General features: G+C 36.7%; 1 protein-coding gene across 7 annotated transcripts in view; it reads right to left on the bottom strand.

Moving 5' to 3' along the window:
- Positions 1-21,774, bottom strand: part of USP15 (ubiquitin specific peptidase 15) — a 197,136-nt gene that overhangs the window by 157,435 nt on the left and 17,927 nt on the right. For all 7 annotated transcript variants that reach the window (XR_002325249.2, XM_078146099.1, XM_020990165.1 and 4 more), the window contains exons 2-3: positions 5,545-5,672; positions 407-537 (exon numbers count right to left, since the gene is read on the bottom strand). Coding sequence is in view for 6 of the 7 variants with exons in the window: in XM_078146099.1 (XP_078002225.1) it covers positions 407-537; positions 5,545-5,672 (259 nt within the window). In the remaining variant the exon portion in view is untranslated. The remainder of the gene's footprint in view (positions 1-406; positions 538-5,544; positions 5,673-21,774) is intronic.

The raw sequence follows: 21,774 nt of genomic DNA, 5'->3' as shown, positions 1-21,774 counted from the left end.
AGTATTGTATTCTGCAACAATAATAAATCTTGATTACTGTTCAACTTTGACATGCTTCTATGTTAATGAAAATCCAATTCTATGAAAGTTAATTCTAAAAATAACTTTAAAGAATATTTTAATGAACTTAGTTTTACAATCTGAATGATTTCAAAACTATTTACTATTTAACATACTTCAATAATATATTTTGAGAGGCAGCTAGGTGGTGCTCTGGAGTCAGGAGGACCTGAGTTCAAATCTGATCTCAGACACTTGACAATGACTAGCTGATTGACCCTGGGCAAAGTTACTTAACCCCACTGCCTAGCAAAAACAAAACAAAACAAAAAAATATATATTTTGAGATACTCAAAACACTTAACTCACAAACCATCATCTGAGTTCACTTTTCTTTAAAAATTACCTTGCGTGCTATGGGTTCCTGACCCTCCATCAATGTGTACCAGCTGACAAGTTTATTCCAGCCTTCAGTTGGCAATAGGATATAATCCAATTCATCAATAAGATGTTCCTTAAGGGACTGAGCATCACCATCTGTGAGAGAAAAGTTACCCTTAATACATAAATGACGTGACAGTAAATGTCAATGTTTTTAGGACATACATGTTTCAAAATATAAACACAATCTAATTATTTTTGCTTATGTTTATTATATAGTAGCTTTTAAATACAAGAAGTTTCCAAATACAGATAAAAATGTGCACATTTGAAACTAGATATTATTAATTAACTGGAAAATTAGGAAATCTAAATGATGTTTAGCTGGATTAGTCTTTTAGAAATTGAATGTTTAAAAATATATAAAAATGTGTTTAAACTATTAAAAGAAAAAGGTATGACACACATAAAATATATATAATATACATGCATGTATATATATATGGGTGCATATATACACACACACATATTCAGCACACAAAAAGCATAATTAAAGATGGAGAGTCCATATTCAATCTTTACCATCTGACAGTTGCAAATGGCCCATACATGACTTAAATCCCTCCCCCAAGGGATGAGGTTAAGGTGTTAATTATAGTAATAATATAGTTTAAAATATTTTATATACATGATCAGATATTTAATCTGTGACCTGGTTGCAGATCTAAATTCCACTCCCAAACTTCCTGTTGGAATGAAATTTCAAAGGCAGACTATCCCAGGGATATAATGCTAAATTAAGTAGCTACAATTCTATTGGAAATGCTTGTTTTATTTCAAGTTCAGAATAAAATAAACCAATTTTAAAAAAAGTAGTTGTGGTAATACTAAAGAGGAACACTTTCAAGATGATCTGGTCATATCACATACATAGTTATATTTTTGTTTTAATAAAATTTCTTTTAAAAAGATATATTATAAATTCACAAATTTTGAAGGAAAAAATATGGTGCTAATGTAATTATATTCTAGCCCTCTGCTGGAAACCAACTGTGTCTATACCTCTGTATTTAAAGTTCAAGTTCAAATAATGTTCCAAAATACAGTTACCTAGTATGGTGGGAACTTTGGGATCAGAACAGCCCAAGAAAAAAGAGAGAAACCTCTGTTTGGCTGAAACTTTTTCAGTAGAGTTTCACTGACTTTAATTATTTTTTGCCAGTCTTAGGGGTATGAGGTGGAACTACAAACTTTGTTTTGTTTTGAATCTCTCTTGATGATTAATCAGATGGAGCATGTTCTTAATTGATTACATGTATTTTCTTTTGAAAATTTTCTGCCTGTACCTTTCAAGTATTTATCCACTGGAGGACTAAGAGCCATTTTTTGTAAATTCTAAATATTTCCTTATGTATTTAGATGTCCTTTTTACCTGTCATTATCACTACTAAACTGTTTAGTGAAAAAATTTACAACATAAATGAAGTAGTTTTTTTAAAAGCTACATAATCCTTTTTCTCCATGAAAGAAAAAAGTTATATAAGAAATAAACCTAGAAATAGTCTTTCATGACATTTTCTATATGTTCCAAATGGCTGAGGACCCCAACAATTAATGAAAAGCAGCAGAAATATGTATATTTTAAGTGTAACAGACTCATGTATAGTATCAACATCAAGACCCCTCAAACTGATGATCAACTGAGTGATCTCCTCATTTCTCAACTGGCTGTACTACTATTCTCAGAAGAAGCCACCAAGCCCAAAGCAGCTCATTATTGGGAAAATCTCATCACTCTTCAAGATCCCATCAGTCTTAACACTCCAAGGCATCACCATGCTCTGTTCTTCTGTTTGCAGGGTGGAGCCATGAACCCCTTCATTTAAGGAGGTAGCTTAGCTCAGAACATTTCCTTACTTCTATAACCTGGCTGAACTATTTTGGGCCTTCTTGGACTTTCTCAACATGCCCCAGGTACCTGCCCTTCCCTTCCCACTTTCAGCTTCCTTTTGTGGGTTGTCCTCCCTCATTAAATTGTAAGCTTCTTGACAGCAGGGACTGTCTTTTTTCATATTTATATCCACAGCAAGTTAGCACAGTGCCTGGCACATAGTAGATGCTTCATAAATGTTTATTGACTGAGTGACTCATCTGTTTAAAAAATACCTGCCAGTTGGCTCATATGATCCTTCTTTTTCTCCTCTCTCAAAAGAAGTGCTATCAGGAGGTGGACATTAGAAATGGAAAAATAAGTGGGCATTATGGGAGGAGGAAACATAGAAGATGAAGACCACAAAATACTGACTCCCCCTAAATGTCACTTGTCTAGAAGTAAAACAGATGAGCAGTATGATTACACTCATTCTAAAGTGAAAAAAAATTTTTTTAAAGCTGAATTTCCCAGTTAATATTTTAAAAAGACAAAACAACAAAAAAGCCTGTTACACAATGACTTCATTTAATTTAGTAAATATTCATGCCCTACAGCGGGAAAATAAGTTACTCCAAATTTATGAATATGTTTGAAGGGAGAAAAATAAGGGAAGATTAATTTTAGCCCATAATACTCAAGTAACTAGGGGCAGGTAGGTGGCACAGTGGATAGAGCACCAGCCCTGAAGGCAGGAGGACCTGAGTTCAAATCCAGCCTCAGACACATAACACTCACTAGCTGTGTGACTCTGGGCAAGTCACTTAACCCCAATTGCCTCACCAATAAAAAACCAAAACCAAAAACAAACCCCCCCCCACAACTCAAGTGAATGTTTTATAAATTATGTATCCTTATGACATATGAATTCTACATTATATGCCCATAAAACAGTTTTCAACTTACTGTGTCCTAAAAGTTTGTCAGTTTGGAACTTCGAATTCATTTCCTCATAGAAACAATGTTATAAATGGTGGTCAGGTGGCTTACAATATCCTATAAATGTCCATTTTAAACCCTTAATGTATCTGAAGCACAATAATGTATTAAGAACATTAGAGAACCTAACTATAGTATGTAACAATGTCTCTATAGGAAGAAACATTCAGAGATTCAATATGGCATGTAAAGACCTCACCTCCTCCTGTAGTGGAGGATTCAAGGATTCCTTATCAAAGGATTTCTAGTTCAGCTAGATAATGGAGAGGAGGATGGCCCTCAAGCAACTAGGGATGGCTACCCTTGGCTGGGAAAAGGCTGGGGGAGCTGTTTGAGAAGCAGGGGAAAGCATGAGTACAATGAAGACTGCAGGGAGGAGAGGACTGGAGCTTATGCCACTATTCTCCTCAGGACACTTGGCTTTAGCTGGTTACCTTGCTCATCTTTCTCTCTTCTCTTCTGCTGGCCTCAAGTATTGGCCTAAGGCTTTCCTTTACACTACCTCCCACCTACTAAAAAAGGGAAAAAGGGAATAAGCAAGCATTTATATTATAAATGCTAACTATTATTGTTATTATTATTTAGCACCTACTATGTACCAGGCACTGTACTAAGTACTTTACAAATTTTATTTCATCTGATCCTCACATCAACCCTGCAAACTAGGTGCTATTATCATCCCCATTTGACCACTGAGGAAACGGAGACAAACAGAGATTAAGTGAGTTACCTAGGGTGGACAACACTGGTTAAATGTCTGAGGATGGGCTGGAACTAGTGTAGTGAATCAAGGATTGGAGTTGGAGTCAGGAAGACTTAGGTTCAAATTCTGCTATGACATTTATTAGCAGTATGACCACGGGCAAGTCACATCAGAGTCTCAGTTTCCTCCTCTGTAAAATGAGGATAAGTATCCCTGTAGCTCCTACCTCATAGGGTTATGAGGCTCAAATAAGATAAAGTTTATAATCTTTTACAAATTTTAATGTGGTTAATGAATTTTGTTTCAGACCACAGCTTCTCTTTTTTTAAACCCATTTAAAAACAAAACAGTCTCAAAGCTTTCACTCGATCCCTAAATCAAGGACCCAGGCATTTAAAAATACTCCCTGTTAAACTGGTCCTTTTTTGTCTTTTTCACATAGACCCTTGAGGGGAAGACAAAGAATGTACAGGGGACTGTCTGGGTATGGTTTCTCCTGATTCTCTCTCCAAGAAGCGGAAAGCAATGATGCACTTGGAATCATTAGCTCTCCAAGTCTCAGCTCGAAGTGTTTACTTTTCTGGTGCCATCACCCCAGGTCACCTGTTGTCTCCTTTGGGTGTGCCTTGTTCATGCACAGTTTATCTTTATACATGCTGGCTCCCCTCTTAGAATGTAAACTCACTGAGGGCAGGGACTGCTTTTCTTGTGTCTTTGCCTAGGACCATGCAAGGCACATACTAGGACCGTGCAAGGCACATACAAAGCATTTAAGAATTCCTTACTGACAAGTAATCTAGGCAAATTATTCAACCTCCCTGAATGTTGTAAGGAAATCATCTTTTAAAGTTTAAAATGCTATAGAAATGTGAATTTTTAATTATACAAATAACTAAATTAAACTTCACCACATTTCAGGAAAAATAAACAGACTTAGGATGTCCTGAACAGTATATCCCAAAAGCTAAGATGGAAGTCTAAGGTAAAAAGACACAGGGAATGGAGGGATAAGAATATCGTACTGGGGCTTGGGATGAGGAAGAATGGAAGAGCAAAGGGAGGAGTAACAGGAGAGTCACAAAGGATTATACTGTCTTTTTTTCAACTCATCTCTAATCCTTGACTGGAACTGGCCCTGGTATAGTAGATGGAAGGAAAAGTTAAGGGTTAGGCGCCTAGGTTAGGAGGAAAAGAAGATAAGAAAGCAAGGTAACACTAAGCTTCAGCACTAAGGGAGAGAAGGGAAGTTCCTGTGGCTACAGGACTGAGATGGTGGTATTTTTATATGAGGGACACATGTAAGTCAGCTGTATTTATACTGGGAACTCAAAATAGGCTCACATTTATTTCAATTATCTTTTCAAAATGCATATATTCCACATTTTATCAAAGTTAATAAAGCCAAATACTTATATTCTTTCAAAATGAGATACTAACTTCATCATAAATAAACAAAAATAGTCAATGATACAGAATATTTTGGCATAGCAGGTCCAATATATGAAATCTATAATGCAAAAAAAAAAAGTCCAATTCATTAATTCACTTAACACACTGACAGCCTTACTTAAGGAAGACAATAATAAATAACCTTTAAGGAGTCCAGAATTATCAATGGGACCAGGGTACACATTTTGATCTCCCATCTGGTATTTGTCCCAACTGTCAAACCCAACATATTTTTTCCACTGTTTGAACCAACGACTATCCACTAAATACCTAGAAAAGAAAAGAAAAAAAATGTTAAAGAAAACCAGTTTAAAACAAAAAAAAAATCATTCTCCTGGCAATATAGGAATACTCAAAAAACATTTCCCTTTTTCCTTCATAAATTCTTAACAACCTCAAAGGATTACTGAAAATTATGGTGAAGCACTTAAAGTTATTAGGGGGAAAAAAAGCACTATCTAAGTATAAAGTATTATTACTGAAAGACTCCGAATGACTACTGTTTAGAGGGGGAGGGACTATGTCATAATTCTTTTGTAACCCTCCCCAGCAGCATCTAGCACAGTGTTAACAATGTAGCAGGTATTCCATAAAGAGCTGTTGAAATGAACTGAATCCATTAATCAACATAAGCAATAATTCAAACATGCCTAATGGTTATTTCATTGTTTTGGCAAACACTGAATGAGTAAACTTCCCCTACCAAAACCTACTCTACATCTTAGTTTCAGAGAGTTGCCTGGGGCACAAGATTATTTGCCCAGGGTTACATGGTTACACAGCCAGTATGAGTCAGAGGCAATACTTGAAACCAGGTCTTCCTTCCTTTAAAGTCGGCACCTTACTCGTTGCTCCAAGGAATAATTATGATAACCAAATATTCAACACATTTTTTAAAGTGCCTAATCATATTTAAAGGCAAATCATGATTAAAAAGAAAAAAGACATGAAGCAACAAAAAAATTTACTAATAGAATACATTTTGCAAATAATCTTAAACAAAGGAGAAATCTGTCATTTCTTTGCCTATAATAAAGACTCAATGAAATAGTTTTGCTTCCAGCATTTATACTTTGTCCTAGCAGTATTTTATCTACATTTGACTGGGAAATGTTTAAGGTTAACAGAGGTGGCCATCTGTTATTCAGTCATGCCATTTATTTATAAGTAGCAGTCTGCACCTAGAATAATATTATGTATTAACTACATATGACTAAATGTATTCAGTCATGTATTAACTACATTTTAACAATAACTATTAACTATACCTGTAGAAAAATTTGAGAGCTGGAGAAAAAAGAGAGAAAGAGGCAAATAAAATGATCAAGGAGCTTCTTTCTCTACATGAATAAGGATACATAATAAAAACCTTTAGGAACCACCCATTTGGAAAGATGAAGGCAGAAATAAGATAGGAATGAACACAGATAAGTTCAAGTATACTAGAAAGCACACCTTAAAAGTGAGAAGACTATTTAAGACAAATAAAAGGAAGGATAATTTTCCACAGCAGGTAAAAGACTTATATAACATGTTGCACCAAGAGTTAGTGCAGGAAAATAGAAATAATTTTAAATTATAAATGAATTCATGCATGGTAAATCCCTATTGGGCATAAAGTATGTTTTAAGGATTACTTTCCTAATCCTTAATTGCTGATGTCAGGCAAGGCATAAAAACACATTCCCGTAACACATGCTTTTGACATTTCTTATAAAAACAAAACATAGGCTTGTCTGTTCCAATATGACAACTTTTATTTCCTCTACAGGTGAAAAAGAAGATATACTTGTTATTCAAAGACTGAACGTGTTTAAATAACTATGTAGTTTAACTATAAAATATCAGTTATTTAAAGACTGGGTGAAAACTAAGAGATACAAGTTGTCACCACACTGGTGCACATGATAAGAAAATGTACCACAGCATCACAAGTCTATTTTCAGCTTTATAATAATGGAAGAGGAGGAAATGACAAATTTATTTACAACAACTCCCCTTTCCTCCCCCTGCAACTTTTAACAGGTTAAGCAGACTAGCATCTATAAACTAAAACCACAATAATCTGTGTAGAATACCTGTAAATCCCATAAGCTAACATAAAAAAAAAATAACCTTGAGATACAGCCAAACACTGAAATCTGAATAGTCAAAGAGAACCTCAATTAAGTTCAATACTGTTTTGATGTTAATTCAAAGCAATTTTTTTACTCTCCTCTGTCTTCATTTCACACATTTAATCAGTTCTTTAGTTCTATGGATTCTGCCCTCACCAAACATCTTTCATCCATTCATCCTCCTTTCTATTTCTACCCTTATCTCTTCTCATTTAAACTATAATAGAAGCTGCTTAAACTAGTCTTTCTGTTCTAATCTGTCCCCTCTTCAATATAGATCATTGCTAGAGTAATCTTTATAACTAACCATTCTAATGTCATCTTTCTAAACAAAATCTTCTGAACTTTTGCCTACTGAATAAAGTATAAATTCCTAACCCAGTAGCATTCAAGACTCTCCACAAGATGGTTTCAATATACCTTTCCCCAGCTACATCTCACTCTATCCCTCTTCATGAACTTTGCCTTCTAGCCAAAATAGACTTATTTTCTCCCCCTTTCTTGTCTTGCCCTGGCCATTTCTATGTTTTTTGCTCACGTCCCCACCAACATCCAGGTGGAATGGACTCTCCCTCACATCCACCCCTGTTACAACCCATCTCCACTGAAATCTATTGAGTAGGGGGAATGGTATGGGTAGGATATGAACTTCAATTTGACAGCAGAATGGAGGGTGGCTTGGTGTGGTAAATATTTGAGGAAAGGAGACTAACCAGCATTCTATTAAAATAGTCCAGGAGGGAAATGAAGATTTGTGCCATGCTGGCTGCAATGTGAAAAGACAGAAAGAGGCACATATGAATGATGCTACAAAAATAAAATCAACAGGACTTGGATATGGAGGGATGAGAGTGTGATAAGCTGAGGATGCCACTTGGGTTGTGTGCCTGGAAGACTGAGAGGACAGTGGTCAGTAACAAGGAAAGCTAAGAAGGGGGAAAGTTTTGGAGGAAAAATGAGTTCAGTTTTGGACATACTAAGTCCAAGATATCCAATGGGAGATATCCAATTGGCAGTTAGTGTTGGATAAGTAGATCTGAGAATCAATCATCAGCAGAAAAATGATAATTGAAACCATAGGAGCTGATAAGAACATCAAACGAAATAGTTATGTAGAGAGAGGAGGGCCTAGGATAGAACCCTGGGAGGCACACATCTTTAGTGAATATTACCTGGATGAAGATCCAGCGAAGGAGAATGAGAAGTGGTCAGACAGATAAAAGAAGAACCAGGAAACAGTACTGATGAAAACTGAAAGAGAAAAGGGTATCAAGAAGAAGAGGTTGAATATGTATCGAATGCTGCAGAGATCAAGAAAGATGAGGACTGCCAAAAAACCATTAGATTTGGCAAATAAGAGATCATTAGTAACTTTGGAAAGAGCAGTTCTGGTTGAAGGATGAGGCTGGAAGTCAAACTACAAAGAGTAAAACGGAGAAAATCTAACCTAACCTTTCAGGGTAAAGGAAGCAGAAGCACTGATTATAGACAGCCTTCTCAAGTAGCTTAGTCACAAAAGAGAGAATACAGGATGATAGCTAGGGAGGATGAATGAATCAGGTAAGGGTTCTTGGAGGATGGAGGGTGGGGGAGGCAATGTTTATAGGCAGAAAGGAAGCCAATAAACAAGGAGAGACTGAAGTAAAAGGGAGAGGATAATGGAGGAGAAAATCTGCTGAAGAAGATGGCATGAAAGATTACTTGTACACGTAGAGGGGCTTGCCTTAGAAGGAGAAAGGCTACCTCTTTATTTGAGACAGGGGTGAAAAAGGAGATATTTGGCAGAAGGCATCTGGGTAAGATGAGATGAAGAAGAAGGACCTCTCATCAAATGGCCTCAATTTTTTCCAGTAAAATATGAAGTATGGTTCTCAGTTGAGAGGTATTGGCAAATATAGCCACAGGAAGTTTGAAAAAAGATGAAAAGTTTTAGAAAAGTCATTGTGTTGAGTGGAATGTTAGTTAATAAGGAGGAATGTCTTTTTACAGGAATGCCTTGCCATATTGCCATAGCAAAGCCCATTTGATGTTACTTAACATAAATTTGTGGTGGACCCAGTCTTTACAGTTTTACGATTTTCTCCAGCTTGTTTCAGCCAACGTGTGAGGAAAAGCAATGGCAGCAGTTGGTGGGAGTGATCCAAGGCTGACAAGATTATTGTTCAGTTTTCAGTTATGTTTAGGATTGTGGTTTTTTTTTGGGGGGGTGGGGAGTGGTTTGCCATTTCCTTCTCCAGTTTATTTTACAGATAGGAAAACTGAGGCAAATAGGGTTAAGTGATTTGCCCAGGGGTCACACAGCTACTAAGTGTCTGAGGCCAGATCTGAACTCAGGACGATGAATCTTCCTGACTCCAGAGCCAGCATTCTATTTATTATGCCACCTAGATGCCCAGGGCAAGATTAGGGATATGATAAAAGGACAAGGGACTTCAAGAGGACAGTGTGGAGATAACTGGTTTGCCAAGGGGTCAATATATGGAAGAGAATAGTGACAGATTAGAAAAGAATTGAGAGGTCAAATGATTAAGGGTCATGGTAAAGCTGGAGCTCGGGGTTTGGAGTGGCAAGGAAGAGTAAAAATAAGCTGTGATTAGATAAAAGCATTTCAGAGCTCCTGAACATGGAAGAGGCGCATGTGCTGGTGATGGTAAGATCAAGAATATTTTTGTATGTGGCTGACGTTAAGTGCAGGAGTAGGGTATGTGAAATGAATAAGTTAAGGAATTGTGAGGTTAAGAGTTAACAACATGTATATTGAATAAGGGCACGAGTTGAGAGAGAAAGACTGTGAGACAACACCGAACTCACTGAAGACAATAGATACACAAGTGTATGAAGGGAGTAATATAAATTAAGGCTGGAAATGCAAAACTAAGGAGCTTCGATTTTATCCAGTAAGCAAGGAAGAACTCATTGAAGATTTTTGAAAAATCTAGTCAGTGAACATCTAGAAAAAGAAATGATGATTACAAAGCGCCAACAAGGGCGCTTATAAAGGGCAGGTTATGGCAAACTAATCTGCTTTCCTTTTTTAACAATTAACAAAGTAGATAATTCAGGAAAAAGCTGTTGAATGATTTTGACAAAGCATCTGATAACTACTTCATATTATTCTTGCAGAAAAGATGGTGAGAAGTAGACTAGATAATAATACAACCAGAGGGATTTGGATCTGGTTGAATATGTAGATTCAAAAAGTAGACATTAATGGTTCAAAGGCATCTTGGGAGGAAGTCTCCAGTGGAGCACTTGGGGGATTTGTACACGGCTCTGTTATTTGTTGTTTTAATTTTTAAAAATTCTATTTCATTATTATGAACTTGACAACAAGAATTATGAACATTTCCATATGTAAAGAGGATGTCCCAGTGAGACTTCAGAACGTTTTTTGAGGCTAAAAGATAAAATACTTTCAAAGGTAAAGGGGAAGATCTTTAGATAGAAAACAGAAATCCTCACACTAAAAAAGGTGAGAGCTTTTTACACTTTAACTGCATATGAAGATGCTTCACCAAGGCAATAAAGGCATAGAATACATTCATATTTTTGTTTATAGCCATTCATTTATATATTCTCAAATATGAGTATGAGAGGTGAAAATTACTGGAATGAAAGGAATCATCTTAAGGCAGAGTGGTTCTTAGTCTTGGGTCTCTAAACCAATAAACAGATTTCAGGGGGCTCATGAACATGTATAGGAAAAAAAATTATCTTTATTTTCACTAACTTGCAACTAAAACTTATTATTTCAATTATGAATTTAAAAAACAAACATATTCTGAGCAGTCCATAAGCTTTATCAAACTGCCAAAGGGGCCCATGACATAAAAAGGTTAAGATCCCTTGACCTAAGGCAACATGGAATGACTTACAGAGGTAAGAGGCTATTGGGCCAGGAAGAATTTGTTGATAGGGCAGACAAGTCTTCTCCTGTATCCTGTAGACAAACAGCCTCAGAGCTGAGTCTCTAAGGTAATGAAAGGGAAGAAACTTCAGCTTATCTTTAGCTAAGGTCTTGGCCTAACAGAAAGAGCCCTGTAACATTAGCTAAAGAATACACAATACCACTCAACCTCACCAGTGATCAAAGGTAAAAAAGACTGCAGCTGCTCATCAAAAATGGAGGCCAGGACAGTAGTGCACTGACCAGTTCAGCATAAATGCTACATCTTGAGATGGGTCCAGGAGATGAACAACTTGTCCAGCCCAAACCTGACAGAAGCTGCCCAATGACAGAATGGCTTACACAGGCCCATGTGGTACCCATTTACCCAGGGAGTATCTGGTCCAGTCCAGCGGCAGTAGAGCCTGGTTGCATCTACAGCTGTTTCTGGCACCATAGGTAGCTTTCCCCATAGAATTTATTCAGATCTTTCTTCATAACCTCCTTCATTCATTATCTCAATTCTCTGCAGAATCCTCGTACTTTCTAGGGGAGCATTGGCAATCAGATTCTAAGCTGTTCTCAGCTAGGCCTGATTCAGTCCCTTGGTAGCTTGTTTGATATTGGAACAAAATAGACATTGGTAGGTCATGCAATAAGTGAAAATGAGATTTACTTTGCCACAGACAGGAGAAGGTCATTCAACAAGGACACACTTTTGAGAACACATGGAGTTGATTCAGCTGAGTAAAGTTATCCATTATGATCAAGCATAAGAGGGTTCTTGGAGCTCCTCCTGGTTGCTCAGGCAATAAGGAAGTGACATCAATATGACAATGGGCAGTGCATGCTACACAAGGCAGCAGATGGAAAAGTGAAATCAGGAGGTACATTTGGCCACTGTCAGAAAATAGTGAGGTGAATTTTAAATATGAGAGGTAGCACTGTTTATTAGTTAGTTGTGGGTGTGAGTCTAAAACTTTGAAGAGAGCAGGACAGCAGATACACATTTGGGAGTTATCAGTAGAGACAGAGGTGGTAGCTAAAGCCTGGGAGTGAGTAAGATTGCCAAGAACATAGAGCAAAAAGGGCCAAGGACAGGCTTTTGAAGAGTATAAGGAACCAGCCAAGGAGAATACTGACTCTACAGCTAAGTCAGTACAGAAAGTTGAACAGAGGTCATGAGAGAGGAGGTCTGGAAAAAGATTACTCGTTTTGACAGTTAGAAGGCTCTTGGTCACCTTAGAACAGATTTAATTTACAGCAGTAAAGTGGCAGAAACAAAAAGGATTGAGAAGAGAGAAAAGTAAGAAAGTACAGACATACAGTGTAGGTAGCTTTTCCAAAAAGTTGAACTCTGAAAGAGAAAAGAAAGAGATGAGATAGTAGCTAGAGAGACCAGAATTGTGAATAGAAGTTTTTTTTTTTTAGGATTGGGAAGATTTGAATGTGTCTTGTGGCAATCAATCAATCAATAAGCATTTTTAAAGGCCCCACCAAGTGCAAGGCTAGGGGCTTTCATTATATTAGGTAAGATAATATGTACATGTAGCAGGAAAAATATATGCAAATAGCAAAAACTGACAAGGGAAAAGATCCATGAGAGAAGGAATGACTGTTACAGCAAGAGTATGGAAAAAGTGGAAGCAAATGGGCTGAAGAATAAATTAGACTACAAAGAGTATGGATATCTCTTTGTAACAGTCAAAGATAAAATAAAGACATGCTTCTTTCAACCCATTGTGAAGTATTTTAAATCACTGAGTATGTGGAATAGTAGGAAGGATACAGGTGGTTCAATGGATAGAGTGCTGGGCTTAAAGTCAGAAAGACTCATCTTCATGAGTTCAAATCTGGCCTTAGACACTTACTAGCTGTATAACCTTAGGCAAGTCATTTAGCCCTGTTTGCCTCAGTTTCCTCATCTGTAAAATGAGCTGGAGAAGAAAATGGCAAACCACTCCATATCTTTGGCAAGAAAATCCCAAATGGGGTCATGAAGAGTTGGACATGACTGAACAAAAAAGACATGGGCTAGATCATATCCTGAGTATCTCCCTATAATTTATAATCAATAAGTTCTCAGGGAACACAAATTAATGTGAACATCATCTTGGCCAAAAAAAATGAGGACAGTAAATCTACTGTGAAATTCTGAATTAGTTGGCTCCATATAAAAGAGATATTAGAGTTTGATAATTTTATATTAAATCAATTATAGGATTCCCCACAGTAGTTAGAATCTGAGACTGTTGGCCTTCCTCATATATGTTCATATATTTAATTCCTTATATGTAAGTACTTTTATTGCTATGCATCAAAAAGTCTTGCACTGCATGAGATTGTTTGTTAATGTGAATATGTACTATGTGTCTTCCTATTTGCTCCAATCACTTCTCATATCTGTCCTTTCCTTTAGAATTTCCATTGCTATCAATCTAGTAAAAGTCCTCATTCCCATTGCCTTAAGGGTCAGAGTTCACCACACCAGCAGGACCAAAGTGGCTAGGCAAATTTTCAGAAAGTACTTACAATATTGTTCGTTGCAGCTATTTATGTTGGTACCTCATTTCTTTACTCAACTACACACTCCTCAAAGGCAGGGGATGCTTCTTAGCTCAGAACACACTAGACACATTTATGACACTGTCCCTATATTTCAAAAAGTGTTTTGAAAAAAGCAAACACTGTGAAAACAAAATATTATGGGGGGAAGAGCATATTTAAATTACTAAAAAAACCCCCAAACTTTTGAAGTTCTTTAGAAGTGTTGCTTATATAAAAGTGCTATGCTAAAACTCATTCTATTATTATTCTTATTCTATTAGGGGTCTACACAGCCTATACTGTGTGATGTGGACACAAAAATAATACAAATTTCACAAAACTGGATGGGACTTTAGGTATCAATTCAACCTGTTCTTAAGAATCCCTCCTACGTTTTCAACAACAAGAGCACATCCACCCTCTGCTTGAAGGCCTGCAGAAAAGGGGAATTTACTATCTTCATTCCATTTTTGGACAGTTCCAGCAAACAGTTCTACTTTATTCTACATTTGCTTCTGTGTGACTTTTATGCACTGCTCCTAGTTCAGGGATAAGTAGAATGAGGCTACCCTGAAGTATCCCCCAAGTCATCTTTTATTTGGCCTAAACATCCCTGGGGATCCTGCAACCATTCCTTCTATGACATGATCTCCTGTCCTTTTATCACCATGGCTGCCTTCTTCTGGCTATATTCCAGCTTCTAACAGCTATCCTTTTTTTCTTCTTTGAATTCAAATTTATTGTATTTTCAGTTCAAATTGTTTCCATCCTCTCTCCTTCCTCCCTCTTACCCCCACTGATTGAAAAGGCAAGAAAAACAAAAGCCATTACAAATATTAGCTACATCAAAAAAAAATATATGTGTGTGTGTGTATGTGTATACATGTGGACGCGCACACGCACACACACACACACATGAAAGAAAAGAAAAAAGAAAAATATGCTTCACTCTGCAGTCTGAGTCCATCAGCTCTCTCTCTGGATGTGGATAGCATGTTTCATTATCAACCTTTTGGAGTTGTGACTGATCACTTGCATTGATCAGTTAAACTGTGGTGTCCAGAAAGGAACACAATACTCTAGATATGGGAAGACCAGGGCAGAGAAAAACAGAGCTAGTACCTTCTTTATTCTGGATATTATGTCTTTTTGTTGTTGTTGTTGCTAGGCAATGGGGTTAAGTGACTTGCCTAGGGTCACACTGCTATTAAGTGTAATGTGTCTGAGGCCGGATTTGAACTGGTTCTCCTGAATCCAGGGCCAGTGCTCTATCCACTGCGCCACCTCGCTGCCCCTATTACGTCTTTCTTAATGTAGTCTAAGACAGGAAAAGTTACCATGTAACAATATTCAATTTATATTGAGCTTACAGTATACAAAAGCCCCCAGATCTTTATGATCTCTTTAAAATTAAAATAATTCAGGATATTTCAACCATTCCCTTTAGTAAAATTTTACTGAATAACATATATGTTTGTATTTATATATATATATATTTATATATATACACACACACACACATATTTGTGTATACACACACACACATATTTGTGTATACACACACACACACACACACATTTCTAAAGAATTGTTAAGCTTCCAAAAGAATGGAAGTTTACTGTGCTTAAAAAAAAAAAAGGAAGGGGAGAGTAAGTCCCTACATTCAAGGGGCTTATAGACAGACACACACAGACACATAGACATAGACACAGACACATCTGTTTGTTTACAGATAGATGCAAAATATATACAGAATAGATATGTTTGGTTTTTGTTTTGTTTTTTGTAAAGGGGAGGCTCTAGTAGCAGGAGGGAAATCAAAAAGCACTTCGTGTAGAAGGTGCCATTTGAGGATAATTTTGAAGGAAACTAGAAATCCTAAAAGTGGGAAATAAGGTGAGAATACATTCCATGCATGAGGGAACAACAGTGCAAAAGCATGGAAGTGGGAGATGTTTAGCTGGACCAAAGAATATGTGAAAGGGAATTATATGCTGGAAAAGGTAAGTGAAGTCAGGTTGTGAAGAGCTTTGAATGCTCAACAAAGGAGCTGAAATGTGACGCTAGAGAAGTAACATGGAGACAGTAGAACAAATGCTTTGGGTAAAATATAGCTATGCAGAGTATAAATTGGAGTGTGGAGAGACTTCACTAACAGTATTCCCAGTAAAAGTGATAAAGGCCTTGACCAGTAGGGTGGAGGCAGCATGAATGAAGAAAAGAAAATGGACTGCAAAAAATGGTGTGAAGGTTTCTCCCTAAAACCTTAGAACAGAAGACTGATTGAAAGCACTGGGGATATTTAAACCTGGAAAAGAGAAAACTGCTCAGAAAAGCAAAAATGGGCAAACTCAAATCAGGAGATTTAAGTCTCAGAAAGGACCTTCCACCCCCCCCATTTTACAGATGCGGAAACAGAAGTTAAGTAACTTGTCCAAGATTACACAGCTAAGTAGTAGTGGCAGTATTCTAGCCCAAGTTCTCTGACCCCTAGCTAGGCCCTTTCCACTCTTCCAAGCTGCCTTAGACCTAGACTCTCATTCCTGAAGCCCTCTCAGCCTCCTTCAAGAAGGATACAGGGAAAACTGCAGCCTTTTGTGAGGCCAGGTTTTTATGTAAAGTGAAAGACTTCTACCTCCTTCTTACCCTCTAGCAGTATGCTGGGGAAAAAAAATCAACAATATTTGAATGTAAGAAAGTGCTTATTTTGTAGCTAAATTTGGGACTAGTTCTGAGGATCAAAAAATTTGTTAAGGCTGCCTAACCAATTCTAAACTAATCTTTAACTGATATTTTAAAAACTAAAATCCTAGAGTCTACATTTATTCCTCTTAAATTTCGTGTCGTTTCCTTTGTTATAATATGCTAGAATGTCCTTTTCTCTCTTGATTTCCTATTCAAGACCAAGTCTGCTACCTCTTCCAATTGTTTGATTACTTTTACTTTGGTCAGCTTCCTATTAGCAATAATACCTCACATTAATACAGCAATTTAAAGTTTACTATAGTGATAAAATCTCTGGAAAAGGAGACTAGTTAAGTCAATCATGCACAAAACATAAGCATTTTACATATTAGGAAACTGAGGCGCACAGGGATGAAATGACTTCCCCAACGTTGTACAGAGAGTAAAGAGATGAGCAGACTGTTGGGACACAATCAGCCAGGTCTTCTGTCATGTCAAGCTGACAGTGTTCTCCACATAGTTGTTTCCATGGTTTCCATGATACAAATCCATCCCACCCCCTACATCGTCGGGCTTTAAACCAGTTTCCCTCTGTTCCACATTCTTTTCACCAGTATTTCCTCCGGGGAAAATGTAGTTAGAATAACTAGGGCCAGCTAGGTGGCACAGTAGACAGAGTGTAAGAATAGTCAGGAAGACTCATCCTTCCTGAGTTTAAATCTGGCCTCAGACACTTACCAGCTGTGTGACCCTGGTCAAGTCATTTAACTGTGTTTGCCTCCATTTCCTTATCTGTAAAATAAGCTAGCAAACCATTCCAGTATCTTTGCTAAGAAAACCCCACAGAGGGTCATGAAGGGTTGAACACAACTGAAAAATGACAACACAAAGTCTGTCTTCTACAACTGGAAGGAATTCTTTCTGCATAGTTGATTTTTTCCTCCACTCATGAAAAAGAACTCTGGATCTCCACTATAGAATTGAAAGAATTAAGTTATGCCTCAGTTTCCTCATCTGTAAAATAAGGACATTGGACTGGATGACTTGTAGGTATCTCCTAGTTTTAAACCCTGTAAATCTTGAATCCATGATCTGCAAAATAAGCATTGTGTGTGTGCGTGCATATGTGTATATTCTTTCAAAGTATTGGCAAAAATGATGACAATAGCAGGGGAAAAGGCATGCAGCACTCCATTACAGAATTCCCTTTACCAAAACAGATTCATCAGTTAACACTATTTGGTGTAATTGTTCAACCAGCTTAAATTTATCAAATCAAACTATCTTCTTACCCATATGTTATTATCTTTTTTAAAAAATTTCACAGAAATGATGACAACTCCTTGCTAAAATAAGTTATACTATGTCTAGGACATTTCTTTCCATTATCAGTTCAGTAAACCTATCAAAAAGGAAATTACCTTAGTTTAACATGACTTTTTAGAGAATACATATTAATTGCTAATGATTGCTTCCATCTTTTCCATAAGGTTACAAATAATTTGCTTAATAATTTAAGAATTTTACCAAGGATAAACATTAAAGTTTATTAATTCCAAAATCCCTCTTTTTTTTCCTGAAAAAAGGACACTTTTGTCAAGCTTTATAATTTTTTGTTTTTTAGAGTTTTGATGCATGTTTTTACATTATATTCATTGTTGATATTGCCCTCTCCATGCAAATCAATACAGCAACCACACCTAATAGGATATTTAACATTTTGAATCCATGCCTCGCCTTCACAAACTTTTTTTTTTAAACCAAGAGGAAGGAAGCATGTGTCATTTCCACAATGTAGGCTTATACTCAGATTTGCTTGGTTATTCTTGGTGGTTAGCCTATATATTTTGTCATATTGTATTCTAAGATTTCCTCTCATTTAAGGTATAGGCTGCCAGGTCTTGTGTGACTTTGAATACAGTTCCTTGGTTCTTAAAATGCTTCTTTCTGGATGTTTACAGCAGTTTTTTCTCATTTAATGTGGGAACTCTGAATTTAGCTTATGATACTCCTACGACTATCTTTTGGTTCTAATATAGCTGGCCAATTTTGATTTAAGATTTCTTTAAATATACAGTCCAGACTTTTTTTAAAAAAATCATGGTTTTAGGGAGTCCAATGATTGTTAAATTAGTTCTCTTTGACCTATTTTCCAAATCAGCTGTTTTAATATTTAACATTTTATGTTTTCTTCTGCAGGGTGTCCCAAATCGAATAACTTACAACCAAGACTTCTGGGATACTATTTTTCAATCTTTTCATTTTGTTCAAATATTTCTTGGTATTCTAGGAAGTGATTCATTGCTATTTCATCTATTTGTATTTTCAGGGAATCCATTTTTTGGGCAAAGTCTATCATTTTTTCTTCTCTGTTCCTCATTCTTCCAAATTTTTCCTCTACAGTTATTTTTGTTTTCTTTTCTTTTTTAAATCTCTTCATTCCTTCTAGCTATTTATATAATCCTTGTGGAAAATTTGCTTTTTCCTTCCCTTAAAGCTACTGCTTGCAGTTGTTATACTACTACTTTTTTCTTTTGAGGAATCTCTAAAACGGCAATTTTTTAATGCTGATCATAGTTTTCTTTCACTTACTCTCCAGATTTAGTTCCTGGATTGGGACTCCATACCAGGGCTAGGCTGTACCACCTGTTGCATTTTTGGGTGATTTAATTAGCTCTACCGTGGTTTTTCCCTGGGTTTCTTCCATTTGTATTTTCTCCTGCTCTCATCTTTGAAGTGCTGGATTTTTTGCAAGCCGGAGTATGGAATCTTCACAGCCTTCCATGGCATCTCAAAAGATAGTGTTTGGGACCTCAGAGCCTCTGAGCCTGGGCTGTCTTGGTCATCAGAATGTTCCTCACCATATGGCCTTCTCAGGGATTCTTGCTGCTTCAGAAAATAGAGTGTCAGAGGATACAGGTCCCTGGTTGTGCCAGAAGGCTCTCCAATACTAGCATTAGCTTTGCTGGTAGACCCCCATTCCTACTGCCCATGACCACCTGCGAGATTCTTTGTGAGGTTCTGGGGGTGGAAGTAGCCACTTACTGTAGTTTCTTTCTTATTTTTCATTATTTTGTACAGTGCAAGCTTCAAGCTTTTGCTAAAATAAGTGGGGACGTGCAAGCTGGATGGTCTGTTTCCTATTCAGACACTCATCTTGCTTTACTGATTTCTTACGATGCTCTCAGAATGTCTGGTTCATTATTCATAACTGCATAGTCAGGGCTGCATTTTGTAGGATCTCATAACTATCCAAAGCAATAGCTTTTAGCTATTGGATCATGCCTGTTTCTTCTCCCTCCCATTTTAAAATCTGCTTTCACCAAAGTACATGCCTATTTAGCATTCTCTTCTGCTACTATTACAGATTCCAAAATCACATGATTACTTTTCCCCAAGGTTCTTGTCACTTCCACATCAGCAATCAGTTGTTATATAGAATTATATACAATATATTGTATATATTGTATAATATATATGCATAATACATAATATATAACAATATATATCAATAATACATTAATTTAAATTAATATAATATATAATATACTGTATAATACATATATAATGTATAATATATAATATATTGTATAATACATATATAGAGAGAATTATAAGCAATACAATAGCAGTTCCCCTAATTGTTTCCTCAGTCTTTTGAGAAATGAAATTGTTAACAAGGCAAGTCAAGAATTTATCAGGTGTTCTGCTTTGAAAATAATGAGGCATCAAATTAAATCCAATTATTCTGTTCAATCCAACAAACATTAAGCATCTTCAAGGCAGTGTTATGGAGGGCCAGGGATAGCACAATTATTCAGTGATCTCATCAATGTATACTTCTTCCAACTATGCAAACCACAGCCCATCAACGCTTTCTCATCTTGTGAGATTATTGCCCAAGTCTTAAAAATCTTGCATACAGGGTGCACTCAATATGCTGTGGGTCTTCCTCTAGATCTCCTGACTTTATGTGGACATCAATGAAACAATCAAGCTCTCTCTTAGTTATCTTTTGTTCTTACTACAGTATTGGCCCATTTCCTTTTCTGGCCATATGTACATCTCTAATGATTTCTTTAACATCACTTGTCATTCTGCAGTTCTACTGGTAATACAGCCTACTCATGCCCACTGTGTGCTTCTTCACTTGGGTACCAGCAACTGATTTTTTCCTGAAACTGTGGTATTACACAAACACACAGATTCCAGAGGAAAATATATGTTAAAAAGCTGGGATTTTCTTAAGAACTTGGGATTTTTTAAAGGCATTGTATAACTGCCCAAAAACAATCCATGCTCAATCTCTTCTTAATCCAAGATTAAGTTCACATTGTAAAGCACAGTATCTATCTGGTCCAACTCCATGTACTATATTTATCACAGCCTAGATCATTGTGCCTTTCAAAATGTACTTCAAAGATAACTTTACAGGGTGGATAAGTCTCCCACCAAATATATTTTCCCCAGTCTTCACAAACTAGTTATCCTTTGACCAGAAGCCTGTTATTCTGGTGCTATGATCCATAGAAATATAAATCATACATATTTTGGGGGTCAGGGTAGAGTTACTACATATCCAGACTCATTTCCCATATCTACCTTTCCTTTCTACAGTACTCGCCATCACTTGGAAGGGGAGGTTAAACCACCACTTGGTCCTCTCAAGGTCTCCAATTTCTTTCCTAAAACTTCAATCTCAAGAATTTCACTACAGATTTCTTTTGATTAGATCATTTAATTGTGGCCAAGTGGGCAGCAATTAGTGAGTCTGACAAGCCTCTGCAAGCTCTCCATCACAACTTGGATATACACTTCAAGATTGTCCATGCTTTGTACCTATTACCAGAGAACCACCAACAATCCTGACATCCCATTCTTTTCTTCCTGGGAACTATATAACAAATTTATTCTCCCCTGTGAATTTCTCAGTATTTCAACAAATAGGGATAGTATTTCTTCTTCAAAATATGTCAAATCACCCTCTACAAGAGGAGTCTTATATTTTTTATATAGTTGCTATTTAATAGTTTGTTCTCATTCTTCTTTGTGTCACATTCTTGCACTCAAGCCCTTTGGGATGGCAATTTCCTTTTAATCTATTAGTTTTTTTCTTCTGGTTTATTTCTCCCATACT

Source organism: Phascolarctos cinereus, unplaced genomic scaffold (assembly GCF_003287225.1).
Source record: "Phascolarctos cinereus isolate Bilbo 61053 unplaced genomic scaffold, phaCin_HiC Scaffold_1;HRSCAF=81, whole genome shotgun sequence".
Classification (NCBI taxonomy): domain Eukaryota; kingdom Metazoa; phylum Chordata; class Mammalia; order Diprotodontia; family Phascolarctidae; genus Phascolarctos; species Phascolarctos cinereus.
The sequence above is the reverse complement of the archived record's forward strand: the minus strand, read 5'-3'. Positions and strand labels throughout refer to the sequence as shown.